The sequence below is a fragment of the Cynocephalus volans genome, chromosome 12 (assembly GCF_027409185.1).
Source record: "Cynocephalus volans isolate mCynVol1 chromosome 12, mCynVol1.pri, whole genome shotgun sequence".
In the NCBI taxonomy this organism is placed as follows: domain Eukaryota; kingdom Metazoa; phylum Chordata; class Mammalia; order Dermoptera; family Cynocephalidae; genus Cynocephalus; species Cynocephalus volans.
Genome location: NC_084471.1, coordinates 84,540,708 through 84,556,748, shown reverse-complemented (window position 1 = coordinate 84,556,748; position 16,041 = coordinate 84,540,708). Strand labels below are relative to the sequence as shown.

Sequence of the window (16,041 nt, the reverse complement as noted above, 5' to 3'; positions counted from 1 at the left end):
TTTCCAACTTAATATATTTTTCATTTGTACCACGAAGCCATTACGATACTCAGATGTGTACTAAAGTTTACTATCAAAAAGGAAAAAACTCTTCCCCTCTCTCCCCCTACCCTCCAAAAAACCAAAAAACAAAAAACACGGAATTTCTTTCTCTCAAGTTTTTTCTCTAAGAGAACTGGCAAAATTACACCTACTTAAAGATATCAATAAACAAATTAGGTAAATAACCATAAGTCCTTCTTGAGTGAACAGGCCAGACTCCTTTCATTATCATGGCTTATACTAGACATCAATGTAACAGGCTAGGCGATCAATTTAAATACAGAACTGCAACTTCAAGCAATGAATAAATCCTGTTTTTTAACTGTATCTTTGTTTCTGAAAGCCAGTCGCAACATTTTAACGGATATTACGTGATTTTACCCAAGTCTCGACGGCACTGAATCCTAAACATAAAAGTTACTGAAGGCGTTTTCTCAATGACCTGTCAACTCCAAGGCTATTCCCTACCACAAGTTGACACGTTACCTTCGGAGGGTTTCTCGCGTTGAGAAAGTAATGACACTCAGACCTGTCTCTCCTAGCATCTCGCTCTGCCCTGCCCCTTTCTCATTTTCCGGAGCAGCGTGCAAAACTCTCCTTCGAGGCGAGGCCAAGACCTCGTTCTCTCTTAAAGAGAAAGCAACGTGCTGCCTAGAATGTGGTATGGGTCTGAATGGGGGTGGGGAGCCAGACACCCGGCAGGACCGGGACACCACCGGGGCTGGTCTTCACGACGCGGGACCCTTCCCGCCTGCGGGCAGGAAAAGCCACGGGGTACCGGGCACTGTGAAAAGCAATGGGACAGGGTAAGGCGCTATCGAGGAAGCACCTGAACTCCTTCGAGTTGCAAGATAGCGTAGAGGCACCCGGACCAGGGAGTGGGGTGCTGCCAGTCGCAGCGCTGCCCAGGGTCCTGCCAGTAACGCCCCCGGGGGAGGTGGAGCGGCTCCTTGGTCCACCCGCCCTCCAGAGGCAAGCGATGAAGACAGGGAGCCATGCCCATGCCAGGCTCTCAGTCCCCTTAACCGCATTCACGCCCTGAGTACCCTGGAACAAATGAGGGAACAGCACCCCGCGGGGCTTCAGTATTTTACCTTGTGTTACGTTCCCAGCCTACCGCCATGTTTCACAGCAGCCCGGCTCGCCCGGACTCCAGTGGCCCCGGAAATATCGCGAGAGCAAAAGCGACTATCACCGCTGAAGACGTCAGAAGGGAGACAACGTACAGTTCTCGCGATATTCCTTCTGCGGACGAAGCGCCGAGTGAGTCAAGAGGTGTGGTCAAGATGAAAGGGGCGTGCTTAAACGGAAAGGAGCTAGCAAGTGATTTTAGGGGTAAAACCGCGTGGCCAGTCCGGAGTCTAACTCCGGGAAGGGAAGGGTTACCTGCGGACTGGCACTGAGAGATCACAGAACCAATCTCAGCTCACACCAGGTCGTTACTGAGAGCCTCGGGCGCAGTAATTATCACTAGCAACTCTAAGGCATATCACTCTCTCAGTCTCCGCACTGTTTTGTGCCCTGTCTTTGCGTTCTTATTTTCCCCCGTCAAGAATATTTAAACTTCCTTTTCTAGACATGTGTAACGCTTTTGATTGTTCGTTCAGTGTTCCTATTCAGCATATCTAAGCTCCCGTAAGAAAGCAGTTCTGTCTTCCTCACTTCCCTTTGCCCCAGCACCTACTATGCCTTCAGATATTTGAGAAAGAGAATTAATTCAGCTTTTCCTATCACTTTATAAAACAGGAGGTAATAGAGGGGGGACTTTGGAAAGAAAGATTAAATATGAACTGCTGGAGTGTAAGCCCGTTCCAGCTCCTTTTGCACCTGCTATCGGATTTTACAAACATTGAGATTTAAATTTTCTGTTTATTGGCCAAAAAAGTCTAACAAAAGCATAATTGTGACTAATGCTTCTATCGTAAGCACTATTTTAAACGTTTTGTCTGCCTTCTCGTTTAATCCTCGCAACACTCTTGTAAGGTAATACCATTATTTGCCTGTTTAATAAGGAATTTTGAGTTAAGGGGTAATGCGATTTACCCAAAGTTAGACATGAGAGGCGGAGAAATCTTGACCACAATAATAGTGCTTCAGAGGTGCAAATTACATTGTTTTATTTAGTGAATTAACCTTACTGAAATATGAAATCCCGTTAAATTGAAACCATCCCCCAAAATAGGAACAGATAATGAGTTTCCACTGATGCAATTTTACTTCCAGACTTTCGGGATTAGTCCTATTAAATCGATTTCACGTTCCCACTTTCTTTACATGTTTAAGAAGAAGCCTGGTGTGGTGGGTAAGATCACAGACACTGGAGCCAGGATTTTCCTGGTTTAAAAATTCCAGTTCAGCACCCTGCTAGCATGTGATCTTGGGCACATTATTTTCTGTGTTTGTGTCACCATCATTTTTCATCCGTAAAATGGACATAATATCTTATAGGGTTGTTATGACAATTGAGTGAGTAAATATATGTCTAAAATGCTTTTTCATCTTACGCACAAATGCATTAGCAGCTCTTCCTTCTTTATGGGTTCTAGATTGTATGAGATCTTGCTTGGATGGAGGCTGGTTGTTTTTCAGTTTGTTAATACCATATCCCTGATCTCCAGAGTAATCTACTTTTAAAGTAACAACTTTCCCATGACAGCTGGATTTCCTACTATAGCCAAACTGACTAATGAGATCCTACTTATCTAAAAAAACAAATCACCATTTTCTAAGCTACCAAATGAAAACTAAATTTCCCCTGAAGTTTGAAACCCTGCTTCACCTTATAAAGAGAGGTGAATGTTATCAATGGCGTTAGATCTGGAAAACAATTTGCTTTTTTAAAAATCCATCTCATTATGTATTACCTGCAGAAGATATATTTTAGATTGGATTAACCACTGGTCCAAAACAATCTATATTTGGTAAAGATGCTCAAAGGGTGTTTTCATGGTGTTTTTTCCTTCTCTATAGTTTGAAGAAGTTTTATCAAGTAAGTAGCAAAATTAAGATAAACAAATTAATATTTTTTACTATGTAAGTGCCCACAAGCACCTCAAAGTCAGTATATCCCAAGTGGGTTTTATATCTTATCTCCAAATCTATTTCTCCTCCTGCTCCTCTGTGCCTGGAAAAGTCAAGGGCACACACTAACCTCCCATGCAATCAGGTTAGATTCCTCTGTGTCTCCTCCTTCTCCCTAGCTGCTAATCCCAATGATCAGTCAGTTTCATTCATGTACATGTTCGTGTAGTTTCATGTTACAAACCAGGCCTTTCTTATCACTATCACTTTCTTCAACTACAGGTGATTGTCAATGTTATATTCAAATTTTGTATTTACATTTTTAAGCATTAGAGTACATCTCTCCAATCATTTTTTAACATGCCAAGTTGGAACTTAAAAGTTTTAAATCACTTTTTTACATGACAATTTTAAATTTTGTACATCAGCTGATGGATAAATACCTTCAGCCTATGCACAGCGGCACTACCTGTCAACTAATACCTCTGTTTCAGTAGAGAAACCACTAACATCTGTAAAGCATTATCTGTGCAATATTTCCATATGATTAATCAGCTCAAAGGGACTACAGATCAGTCAACTGAACCTGTGGCCTGGCCATTCTTGTAACAAATATTCACTGAGTACCTTCTATATGACAAGTACTAAGTATGCTAAGTACTGAGTTTGTACCAATGACAAAGCAGAAACCTTACCCTCATGGAATTTGTACTACATTGAGGTAGACAGGCATCAAATAAGTAAACCCCTAAAGAAATATGACTGTGACTGGTGTCATTTGTCATAATAGTTAATACACTATTTATCTTAATGGTTCTTATAACTTATTCAATGTGTTTACTAGAGTAAACTGTAGTCCCCAATATCTTTCAATGTGAAAATATTCAACTGAAATACATATTGCTTACCTTATAGTTTTCTGTTCTGATACATTTGAATATGGTATTTTACTTCTCATTTCTAAATATTTTTTCATCAATATTCTGTGTCCATCTCTGTATCATAGGTGATTTCATCTATTTGATTAGTATTTTCTGTGACCTCTCAGTATCTTTAAATAAATTTCAGATCTTTTTCTATTTTTTCAAACTTTTTAACACATAATTATTTTACACTAGAAGTGGATGAAATTCTTTAAATAATTTCCTAAGTATCTAACAACATTAAATACTTGAACATATATATTTAAATCAAAAAGATGACATATTTAACTCACATGCTGTAGTCAAATTTTAATTTCAATAATATGACACAAATACATGCTCAGAAGCAGATAAGTCTTATCGCCTATCAAACTCAAATGCCTTCAGGAGTCAGGCAGGTAGCATATATATCTCAATCAAAGGCTTTCAAGTTCAAACTTTAAAACACCGTGCTGGCCTCTAGAGAGACAAATGTGGCCTCCCAGACCAGCAGTCCTTATAACCATTCTTATAACAACCACTCCCTCATTTTCACCTGTTCATGTCAACATATATAAATTAATAAACCCAGCTGAACCTTGGGGGACAATGTCTAAGTCAAGTATATTTGTATTTATGTGCCTTAATATATGTGTGACTTTTATGTACATGACAAACTGCCATAATTATAAAGGAAAAAATAACAGGATACTATGAGAGAAAAATAAGAATCAACTTTCAACTGGTACAGAATATATTTTCTATTTTTCAATATAATAATCTAGTTTCAGTGTTGAACTAAAAATGTGAAAAAATTTTCATAAGCCAAGTCCATGCTGAAGGAACACATAAGAAACCATTAGAATCTTTCATTCTGGGTTAAGAAGTGGAAAAATATGGGGTTAGGAAATTAGTATCATGTTTTTGTATCATTTTTTGTCTATATACCAAGCACATATGGGATATGTCCCTATGGCAATTTTTGTATCTTATAAAAAATACATAAACAGCTAAATACATAGAAATAAAGGTCCTCCTAATGGTCAGAGTTCAGATGCTTTGACTAAAATTTGTGAATAAATATATATCATACTATTATTGTTTAATAGGACTTGACAAATATTCATTTTTTATTAAAGTTGCTTTTCTGAGTAAAAGATAATTAGTTGAACCAACAACAGTGAGGCCCTCTTCCTTTCCATCTGGGTCTTGGAAGGAAAGAAGCCAGAGAGAGAGATAAGCATTTCCCCTTGACCTACACACACTTTCTCATGAACTAGGCTTTGCGGGGTACATTTGGTCCAAAAATTGATTTTCCTCTAACAAAAGGTACTTAGCTTGAGGAACCCCATTAAAGATCTGAGTCTTTGACATAGATGGGGGCTTCTGCTATGGTATCACAACCATGCTATGAGGGTAATGCTCTGTAACACACGGATCCCCTTTGGCACACCCAGAATAGTAGAGATGGGGACAGCTGAACCTTAGTAAAGAGAAGCCATTAAAATCTTGTCTATCATAAGGCAAGTCCATGCTGAAGGAACATACAGGAAACCATTAGAATCTTCCATTTTGGGGCAAGAAGTGGAAAAATGAGGCTAGGAAATTAGTATTATTTCTATATTTGTATTTTTATCTATGTACCAAGCACACAGGCTTGATTCAGTTAAACTATGTGATTTGTTTAGGAAGAATTGAAAAGACCATTAAAGTTTAAAAAATGCTATAAACGACCCTGTGTCTTCCCTCTTGCTCTCTTTTGGATCGTCCCTTGGAGAAATCAAGCTGTTCTGTCATAAGCACAATCAAGAAGCCCAGTGGAGAGGCCCACATGGCAAAGATCCTTTTGGCTTCAGATATTCCTAGTGAGAAGTGTAAAGCCACTCAGATTTCTGATCCATTGCATGAGATCTGTTTTTCCTCTGGAATTTTAATAATTTTGTTTGCCCCTGGTTTAAGTTGCACAATGATGTCTCTGATATTGGTCTGACTTCATTTTTGTGCCAGGTATCCATGTTTCCTTTTGTCTGGTGACTAGTGTCCTGTGGGTCTAGGAAATTTTCTTAATGAATTTATTCCCTCCATTTTCTGTTTTCGTATTACTGAAAGTCCTAATATTGTTATATGGGACATCCTGAACTACTAAAAACATTAACTAAAGGAAATGGGAAAAGGACAACAGTAAAATTGCTTTATATAAGTACACTACCATTTTAAAATGAGTACTATTACTTTTGCATGTATTTCTAGAAAAGGTGAAAGTAAAATTAAAGGCAAAGTATAATAAATAGAAATGTGGTAAAGACTTCTGGTTGCCTATGTAAACACTCATCTCTCTTAAACACCAGAATCCTAGACAATAAACCCAAATGAACTACATGACCAGTCTTTGGGGTGGCCAGAGATGTAAGTACAAATCATTGAGCACACTGAGTAGGGCTTCTGTGAAAGCCATTTGTCCACTTTGCTCTTTGCCCTCCCTCTCCTCCCTGCTTGGAATGTGAGTGTGATGGCCTGAGCCCAGCAGTAATTTTATCACTTGACCAAACTCATTACACTGAGGATGGAGGTGGAGAAAGAAAAAGCCTCAGGCCCTCATGACTCTATAGAGCTGCCAACCAGCCTTAGATTTCCTGCTGCCAGACTTCATTTAGGTGAAAGAATAATCTCCTAATTCCTTCAAGCTACTGTAGATGCAACTCTCCAACCAGCAGCCAGCATGCAGTTACCATTGCACTATTTTTAAACTTTCTAAGAACAGAACCTCCTCTATTACATGCTAGTCTTATTTTTACCTCTGCACATTTTATTTTCATGCACATGTTCAAGTGTAAATGAAACCAGCCCAAATGCAATCTCTCCATGCTTCCAGTCTCATCTCCCCAGTCAAACTCAACATTTTGCCTGGATCATCCTCTGAAAGCACTCATCATCAGTATGGTATAGTGATTAAGGTATTCAGATAGATCTATGTGCTAATTCTGCTCTGAAATCAGCTGTTTGATATAAAACAAGTCACTTAACCTCTGAGTTTCAGTATCCTCATTGGTAAAATAGAAATGATAATGCCTTTCTCCCACAGTTGTGCTTAGAACTAATATATGTAAATTAGTTGGCACACAGAAAGCTATTAAGGTGGCCAAATGGAATCCTCATTACCCAATTAAATCCTTAATGAGAGTTATGGAAATAATTATTTTTTAAAAATCAGATATGAAAAAGAACTGGGTAGTTGGAAAAATATACTGTATTATTGAACAGCAAGGCTTAATATATTAAAATTAATCTTTTCTCAAGTAACACATGACAGACACAGCCTCTGCTTCCCACACATAACAGTTCACTGCTGGGTTTTGACTACCTTCAAATATCAGAGTTCAATCAGATTTTACCCATCTTGACAAAATCTTCTGTTAAAGTGAGACTAAATAAAAACTCTAACTATTCCTTTAAAGGAAAAAAAGCTTTTTTGAGTTGTAAATTTTCTGCCCAAATATCCACTCATTGTTAGTGTACAATTCAATGATTTTAGTAAATTTAGAGTCATGCAATTTATGATTTAAGAATGAACAAATTCCCAATAATCCAAATGACAGGAGAAATTCAGAGTATGTGCAGTTGATAGGGAAATAGCTACTTATTTCTTTGTCATAAGAAATTGGTGTATAAAACATATAAACACATAAAACAAAAACCACGTCAACTAATACTTGACCTTTAAAACTGAGCTCAAATATTACTTCCATAAAACTTTCACCCTTCTCTGCGAATTGGTTATTCGCTCCTAGGCGGCCAGTTCCCATAGCATGCTGAATAAAAATTATCTTTGTATATGGTTCCTCTCTACCAGAATCAGATTCTAAAGGTGAAGGAAACTTTCTCTTTCTGGGTGCCTCTATTTGGCACACAGTAGGTACTCAAAGGATTTTTTTTTTTTTAAATACAGACAGGAATGAAAATTAGATTATAATGTCTCTAATTTTGTTAAATTTGTCTATGCAACCCTTACATAACAGATACATTTACACAATTAGTTGCAATCTGATACATGCTAGTATAGAGCTTGACACTGAAATACACAAAGGAGAGTGGTTCTGGGAATGAAGAAAGGTCAAAGTAAGAAAACGAATGCCCCTCCATTAAACTGTCTTTCAAGTAGAGGAAGGGCAAGTTAAACAGCTCTCTAGCACAGTAGGTCCTATTTAACAAAGAAAGAACATGAAAGAATGCTACAATTACAAACTGAAGTTGAACACAGAGAACCAAATAGTCTCTGACTCTCCAAGGGATATCAGGTGGCTTCTCTAGGTCATACAGAGAGTGCAGACCCTACATCCTTTGTCAAAGGACATGAAATCATCACCCCCCAGATCACCCCTTGTCCCCGGAGGTCACAATAGAGATGGTACCAGCACCAAAATTAATCAGCAGATCATGCGAGGGGGGGGGGGAGCTTTAGGCAGGCCTGACACTTTAATACAGCCCACCTTCAATCCCCTTTAATGTCATCTGATAAAAAGACGAGAAAGATTCAACAAGAGACAAAGTAGAACATTGCGAAAACCAGATTAACATGAGAATTAGAGATTCCCTATTGTGAATCTCATCTTTGATTTTCCTGAGTCCCTGTCAAAAAAACATAACTCAATGAAAGCAGAACCTTTAGACCGATATTAATGTAAGGGGTTTTTAGTTAATACTAGGAACATTTTTAACACTTCCCTTTTGCAGCATTTGCAAAAGAGAGGAAAGGTTGAAAGAGACAGAGGAGTTGGGCAGGGAGTTGAAAGAGGGAGAGAAGATTGGGAGAGGAGGACAGGAGAAGAAGGTAGGTTGAAAAAGAAGAGGGCACGAAAAAGAGAGATGAAGAGGGAGAAAGGGGTTAAGAGAATGTAAGAGATTGAAGAGAGAAAGAGTTGGATGGGGAGAGAAGGATAGCGGAGGAGGGAGGAAGAGGGGGAAAAGTTGAAGGAAAGGAAAAGAGGTAAAGATTGAGACAGTGAGAGAAAATTTTTTGTTTTCTGATATCATTACAGGAATATCTTGTGCTCATACTAGCCTTCCAATTTTCAGATGAAGATTCATTAGACAAAGATTATCCACTAATGTTAGTGAAGCCTCAATTACCGCCAGACTTCATTAGGGAAAAACATTTGGGAAACCTACCAATTTTTCAGAGAGCTAAGGGTTCCTAATTTACTTATGTAAGCTTTTTGACGTTAATAATCATATAAAACAGTTTTTGGTCTACAGAAATGTCAATTTCATATAATTCAAACCTTTATAATTGTGATGTTGAGTTATACAGGGAAGAAGCCCTGACCTGCTATGTGTTTTGAAATTGTATATATGTGATTTTTCTGCCGACTTCCTCATGCGTTGCCACCTCAATTGATTATATACATGCTTACCTAAAGCCAAACCATAAACCCTCTAGAATGCTATAACCTTGGAAACCAAATGATAAATGTTGGTGGAAACATGTAAAATTTTAAAGAGTTGCCTCAGGATCTTATTCTGCATTTCTGCGATGGTCTTTGACATCTAGTCTTCTGGCTTAGGGGCCTTCCTTAGTTCCTTACTCCTGGATTCTCAGCTACAGCTTAAAGACATGAGAGTATTGGTTAACTGCGTTTCAGATGTACTAGATACATTGAAAACAATGGAAATATCCTAAAATATTATCTAAAAATTTTAACATCAAATGATGTGCCTGATAAATAATTTCTTAGATGTCCATCATTTCACTGAAATTGAGAAACTGGCAGGGACCTTTCTTATCTAACTGTGCTCAGGGCACAGTTTCTGGCCTGTTTCCTGGAGTTTAAATTAAAAATTTTATGGACTGAATAATACCACCCTTCCTTCCAATGTTTGCTAAAGTAGAAAAAATAGTAAACATGTGTATAACGGTATTCAAAATACATGGCATATATATGCACATTAGGAATTAAATGACAATTGAGATTGTGAATTGCCAGGGGGCATGAACCAACATTAACTTTCTGTGACCAACGTTTAATATTGAACATACACACCAAATCCAGCCTCCTCAATGAGAAGTGCAGATAGAAGTAACACTGAATTTTTTTAGCACTAACAAGAGACCAATTTTTCAGGAATACTGTTCCATATTTCCTTTTCCTTTTTTAAATCCAAGTGCACCATGCTGCTCTTTCAGTGATCACGCTTCTGCAGTGACAGATGTGATCCAGTCCCTATAGGGAGAAACTCTCATGAAGACAGTTGGCGTGCTGGGATGGCAGTTACTGTTGCCCCAGCTCACGATGTCAGCGAGCCTGTACTGCCCATCCTGGGCACACTGCAAAGGTCCTCCAGAGTCTCCCTGTAACCAGCAAGAAGAGATTCACAGTTGATTCGCAGTTGATGCTAACCCCAGATGTTTTGTCAAACAGGGCACGAATTGCTCTCCCATCTCTGATTTCTGCTCACAACAGAACAGAACTGTGGCCACTAGGGTAGTTGGCTGATGTTACAGATCTCCAAACTGGATTAAAAATCTATGCTTTCAAAGACAGACTGAAAGGTACATTTAACGCAAACTCATTTAATGCTGACAGTAGACTCTGCCACGTAGAAAGTTTCAAACATCTATATACATGGCTAAAGGATGGTTTTCACTTACATGATACCTTCTTTATGTTTTCAGTGCTACTAGAAGTAAGTGCTTTCAACCACTTAATTCATCTATGAAGTTGAATCATAAGAAATTATTTTTGTAGGTCAAAAACAGTTGAGTATCAGCAATTTCATGGAGTTTAGCCAAATAAATGAGTACTTCCTTTTGAGAACTGAGTTCACTCCAAATATCAAATTAGCAATCACAGTTCATTTGTCTTTAAAGCAATTTAGCAATGTACTTATTCTTCTCACCTTTCATTTTAAAACTACCATGCATTTATACCTTTTGATGGTCAGCAAACACCCATAAGACACACTGAGAAGAAAACTCCTGGACTCATCAATGCAGTTCTTGAATTACCGTGCAAGAAGATGATCCTGCAGCTCCTCCACATATGTTGGGGTTTTTAATATCCAGCCCCCAGTAGCTTCGACAAGACGTATTACTGATCAGCAGTACTTTGGCCTGCTGTGCAATTTTAGAAAATTCATCTTCTAGTGGAAAAGGAATAAAAACACATTACCTAGGCAAATGCTTTTAAAGGATAAAACAAAAACAGCTCACTATATAGATGGACTCTAAGGGGTAAATCCCACTCAGTCTTCTCTCTGGGCACTATAATGATGCTATTAGGTGATTTGTAAAGAACTAACATTAGTACTGCACTTTGGCTTATACAACAGAAATACCAAAAAATATTTTATATGGGTTCTTTTGTCTTTACTGCAGTCCTAAGAAGATAGAAAAATAATATCACTTTATAGAAGGAAAAAGACAAAGTTTACATTCAAATCAGTTGTCGATGAAGCAAACAATACAATTTATTTTAAAATGCTGAATTCAGACTTTATTGATTTCACAGCACTCTCATTCTTTCGACTTGACTTTTGCTAAGCAGACATTATGTTTAAATGCTGAAACTGCTTAGAGGCTGACCACTGAAATTGCATTCTGATTTATTTTTCTTTTTTTACTCACCACTATACAAACGAGGACTGATTTACTCTTTAGTTTACTGGATATTTGTAACTTCACTAAGTAGTAGAATATGGTAGAAGTGAGACAAAAGTCATGGGTTTGGTCTTTTTACGGGCTAATTATTTTCACATAAGTTTTTTTTACCCATTTGCCATATATACCACCCTGTCATTTCAGAAAAATAGCTCACATGTTTGTGAATAGGCTTATATTGTCAAGTATGGGTTTTCACAGTAGTAGCATCTATACTGTTATGAAAACAATTGTGTGTGTGTGTGTGTGTTTACAGGGCAATTGGGGAGTAATCGCATACATGAGACAGGTAATAAAATCATTAGATATTTCCCAATGCAAGTTTTTACAAGTACCAGTGAACTAGTCTCAATGAATATAATGGCACCCAAATCCAAGCAGTCACCTTTAGATCCATTATAGAACAAAACTTTTTCCACTATCATTTCTATTAAAAATGGAGAAAAACTGAAAATACATAAAGAGAGTACATTCGAATATCACATACGTTTGTTTGGATTCTAATGTGGGAAGAGGAGGTGAACATACTCACTGCGTGGTTCAGTTGTTCCCCAGCCAGCAGTCATACATGTGGAAAGTAAACTTATTTTATCATCTTTCCCTGGCAAACAGATTGGGGATACAAATTCTCCTAATTAAAAGGATGTGAAAGAGGGGCAAATAGCACTTCATCCACGGGATTGATACTAACATTGTCTATATTGCTTACCTTTAATGATGGCTTTAGAAATAGCTACTTTGACCTAACGGTACCCTTTGAACTCTGTGGTTTAATAAATAAGTCTTCCAAAAGATGCTATTAATTACTCAGAAAGGATCATCCTGGTTTACGTGTTATCAGATGCTCCAGGTATTACCATATCCTCCTAGGACAATAGGAATATATGTCCTATACTGAGATGTGGGGCCCTTGGTTCCTAATCCACAACCGTTTTTTATTTGCAAACCACATATTCTACAAAGACCTAGTATCTAGAACGTATAAAGAATTCTCAAATTCCACAATAAGAAAGCAAACCATTCAATTAGAATACAGGCTGAATATATAAAGAGACATTTATCTGAAAAGGTTAGAAATGGTAAATAAGCACATAAAAAGATGTCCAATATCATTAACCATTAGGGAAATACACACCTATCAGAATGGCTAAAATAAAAATAGTGATAACAGCAAATGCTAGTGAGGATGCAGAAAAACTGGATCATCACACATCACTGGTGGAAATGTAAAATGATACAACAACTCTGGAAAAACAGTCTGGCAGTTTCTTAGAAAACTAAACAAGCAATTAGCATATAACCCAGCACTGGGCATTTATCTCACAAAACTGAAAACTCATATTCTCATAAAAACCTGTATAGTACATGAGTGTACCTGGGAGCTTTATTTGTAATAGCCAAAAGCTGGAAACAACCCAGTTGTTCTTCAACAAAGGAATGGTTAAACAGACTGTGGTACATTCATACAATGGAATACTACTCAAGAATTAAAAGGAGCAAACTGTTGATAAACACAACTTGAATAAATCTCCAGGAGATTATTCTGAGTGGAAAAAGTCAGTTCCAAAAGGTTATATATACTGTATGATTCTTTTTATATAACACTCTTGAAAATGACAAAAAATTATAGAAATAGAGAACAGTTAGTGGTTGTCCAAGGTCTGGGAAAGAGAGCGGGGTGAGGAGGAGAGAGGTGGGCATTGCTATAAAAGGGCAACATTAAGAATCCTTGCAGTGATGGAAATGTTATGTATCTTGACTGTATCAGTGTCAATACGCTGCAAGATGGAGCCATTAGGGGAACTGGGTAAAGAGTGCATTGGGTGTCTGTGTATATTATTTCTTAAGCCACATGTGAATCTACAATTATCTCAACATAAGATGTTTAATTAAAATGAAATAAATTAAGCAGGATAAAGTGCAGGGAAAAGGCTAATGCCAGGTCTTCTCTCCTGGGATTGTAATTTAATTGGTCCAAAATGCAGCCTGACCTATGAATTTTTGTTTTTTTAAAGCAACCAGGGGATTATAATGTGCAGCCAAGATGAAGAAGCACTGCTCTAGATGCTCTCACTGACTCAATTATAAAAGCATAGAAAGCAAATGATGGACTGAGCCATGATTGAGGGTTTACAGCACGCACTGAATAGACAGAAGAAACGAGGTGAGGCTACTGGCAGAGGAACAGGTGAAGAATGCAGACACCTGTTCCAGAGCCCTGTGATTCCATGAAAGGCATGGGTGTGATAGTAGGGACTATCCACAGGCCTTAGCTACATTATCCCAATATATCTTCTCACTAAATGTTCACCTGTGCTAAGGAGGTAGGCTTGTACTATTACTCTCTACCTACAAATGATAAAGCTGAGACTCAGAGAAGTTAAATAACCTGCCCCAGATCACAGGGATACTGCATGACAGAGCCAGAATTAATTCCCCACTAGACTTTCACATTAGCTTTGGTTTAATGACCACTAAGCAAGAACAAAATTTTACTAAATCATAAAGGTACAGAAAATTGAAATCTGCCAGTTCAAACTCCTGTTTTAAGCATTTGGAGTAACCTCAAAGGACATAAAGAATCTCAGAAGAATCACTATAAAACAGAGTTAACGAATTGTTTTGAAATCTTCTCCAGACATCCGTCAATTATAAAAGTGAAATGTTTATGCAGGAATTTCAGCTTTTAGAGAAAGGAGATTAAATACAAGAAAATTTTGAAATATTTAACTTAAAAAGTACATTTCTCAGCAAGATGAAAGATATAAAGTGACTGGCAATTGTTCAAAATATCAAAAGCATTATCCGTACTGACCTAGTTCAACAGGTTTTTCCAGATGCAGGAAGCCAGGATGAGTATAAACAGCTTTCACTGGTATCAAATCACCATTTCCTATGTTTGAGAGGTAACTTCTTCCTATTACCAGGTTGTCTGTGACAGTACTTGTCATAAGAAAAGGGAGAGGGGAAATAGATAACACTTTTAAGGAGGCCATAAGTTTTCTTAATTACTAACATATCCTTTAACATTTCTAATCTACAATAAAATATATCTTGAATTCTTAAATCGGGGTTTCTCATTAATAATGTCTACTATCACTGAGAAAAATTTTAATGTATCTACTTTCTTGGCCTTCATAACAAACAAAATATGATTATTGGGATTCATGGTGGCTCAAGATAATTATTCTGCGCATTATTACAATCAATACATATGTACTTATTTGAAAGTCACTGAAAGCTATTATAAAAGTTATATATACTCTACTCCCTATACAATGCTTCTCAAAGAAATATTTGGGAACTACATGCATTAAATCTGGCATTGCATTAAAATGCAGAATCTCAGATGTAACTCATCAAATCAAAATTCAGAATTAATATTCTAATATTCCATTTATAACAAACTGCCCAGATAATTTCGAACACATGTAAGTCTGACAACTGCCTAAATGACGATGCCTTCTTGTGATTTACCTATTTAAAAGTAAGAGTAGGGGGATGATAAAGAAAATGAGGTTTTGATTTGTTGAAGGGTCCTGCTCACTAAGTTATATGAGCAGATACTTTTATTATAAACACTATTTTAGAGACACTGAAACCATATCTAATCATTTATCCATGGGACATTGTACAATGGTCTCAACTGTCTCACTACTTCTGGGAGATCAATATTATAATACTGGACTTTTAATACTGAGGAACTTTTAAACTGAGGATGGAGTTTTCAGATAGTCTCAATGTCACACTGAGAGAAGATTCAGATGAAATCAAAGAAAAAAACTTTAAGGATATTCTTTAAAATTTTTCAGAATATTAGATATTTATTTTGAGAGTGGGTATGAAGATCAGACAACAGTAAAGGAGAGCAAAGAGGAAGGCGATCTGCCATTGAGCAATCCCAGTGCTCTGGTTTCTGCATGAAGAGATTAATGCAAGTGTTGACATCATTATCTCCATTTTGTAGATGAGAAAAGAGCAGGGAGTGTTTGCTGTTAGTTACTTATTAAAGACCTAGAAGCAGGAAGCAGCTTTTAAAATCAAAATTATTAGTTGTATGTATATTAGTGGAGCACAGAAAGTTTCATCAATCTAACAGGTTCACTCTTTTTCAAGATGGGGGTTTTATCAGTAGCAGCTTAATGTTTCTTGTGACATGGGGAGGGCAGAGAGAATACAGCCATGGTGAGCCCTTGAACAGCCTCAGTGCCCCTGCACTACACAGGCACAGACCTGAAGTTACAATGCACCGCTGTCAGGACCCACTGTTTCGTGATCAGGGCACCTCCATAATAATGTTGTTTGTGGTGCTGCAGACTGACCAGCCAGGGCCACGTCACTGCACCTGCAGCATGGCCACCAACCATTCTGGGCTCCCCAAGCTTGGCTGGTGACACATTTGCATTTGTCTCGAACATTTCC

General features: G+C 37.6%; 2 protein-coding genes across 3 annotated transcripts in view; both read right to left on the bottom strand.

Annotated features, from left to right (window-relative positions):
• The window catches only part of ERGIC2 (ERGIC and golgi 2), a 49,787-nt gene extending 48,562 nt beyond the window's left edge, over positions 1-1,225 (bottom strand). For both annotated transcript variants that reach the window (XM_063075183.1, XM_063075184.1), the window contains exon 1: positions 1,137-1,225. The gene's annotated coding sequence lies outside the window, so the exon portion shown is untranslated. The remainder of the gene's footprint in view (positions 1-1,136) is intronic.
• An 8,924-nt stretch (positions 1,226-10,149) lies between these two features.
• The window catches only part of OVCH1 (ovochymase 1), a gene marked incomplete at its 5' end in the record, with an annotated part of 73,527 nt that continues 67,635 nt past the window's right edge, over positions 10,150-16,041 (bottom strand). The window contains 2 exon segments of the mRNA XM_063115698.1: positions 10,150-10,311; positions 10,969-11,102. Coding sequence (XP_062971768.1) covers positions 10,150-10,311; positions 10,969-11,102 — 296 coding nt within the window.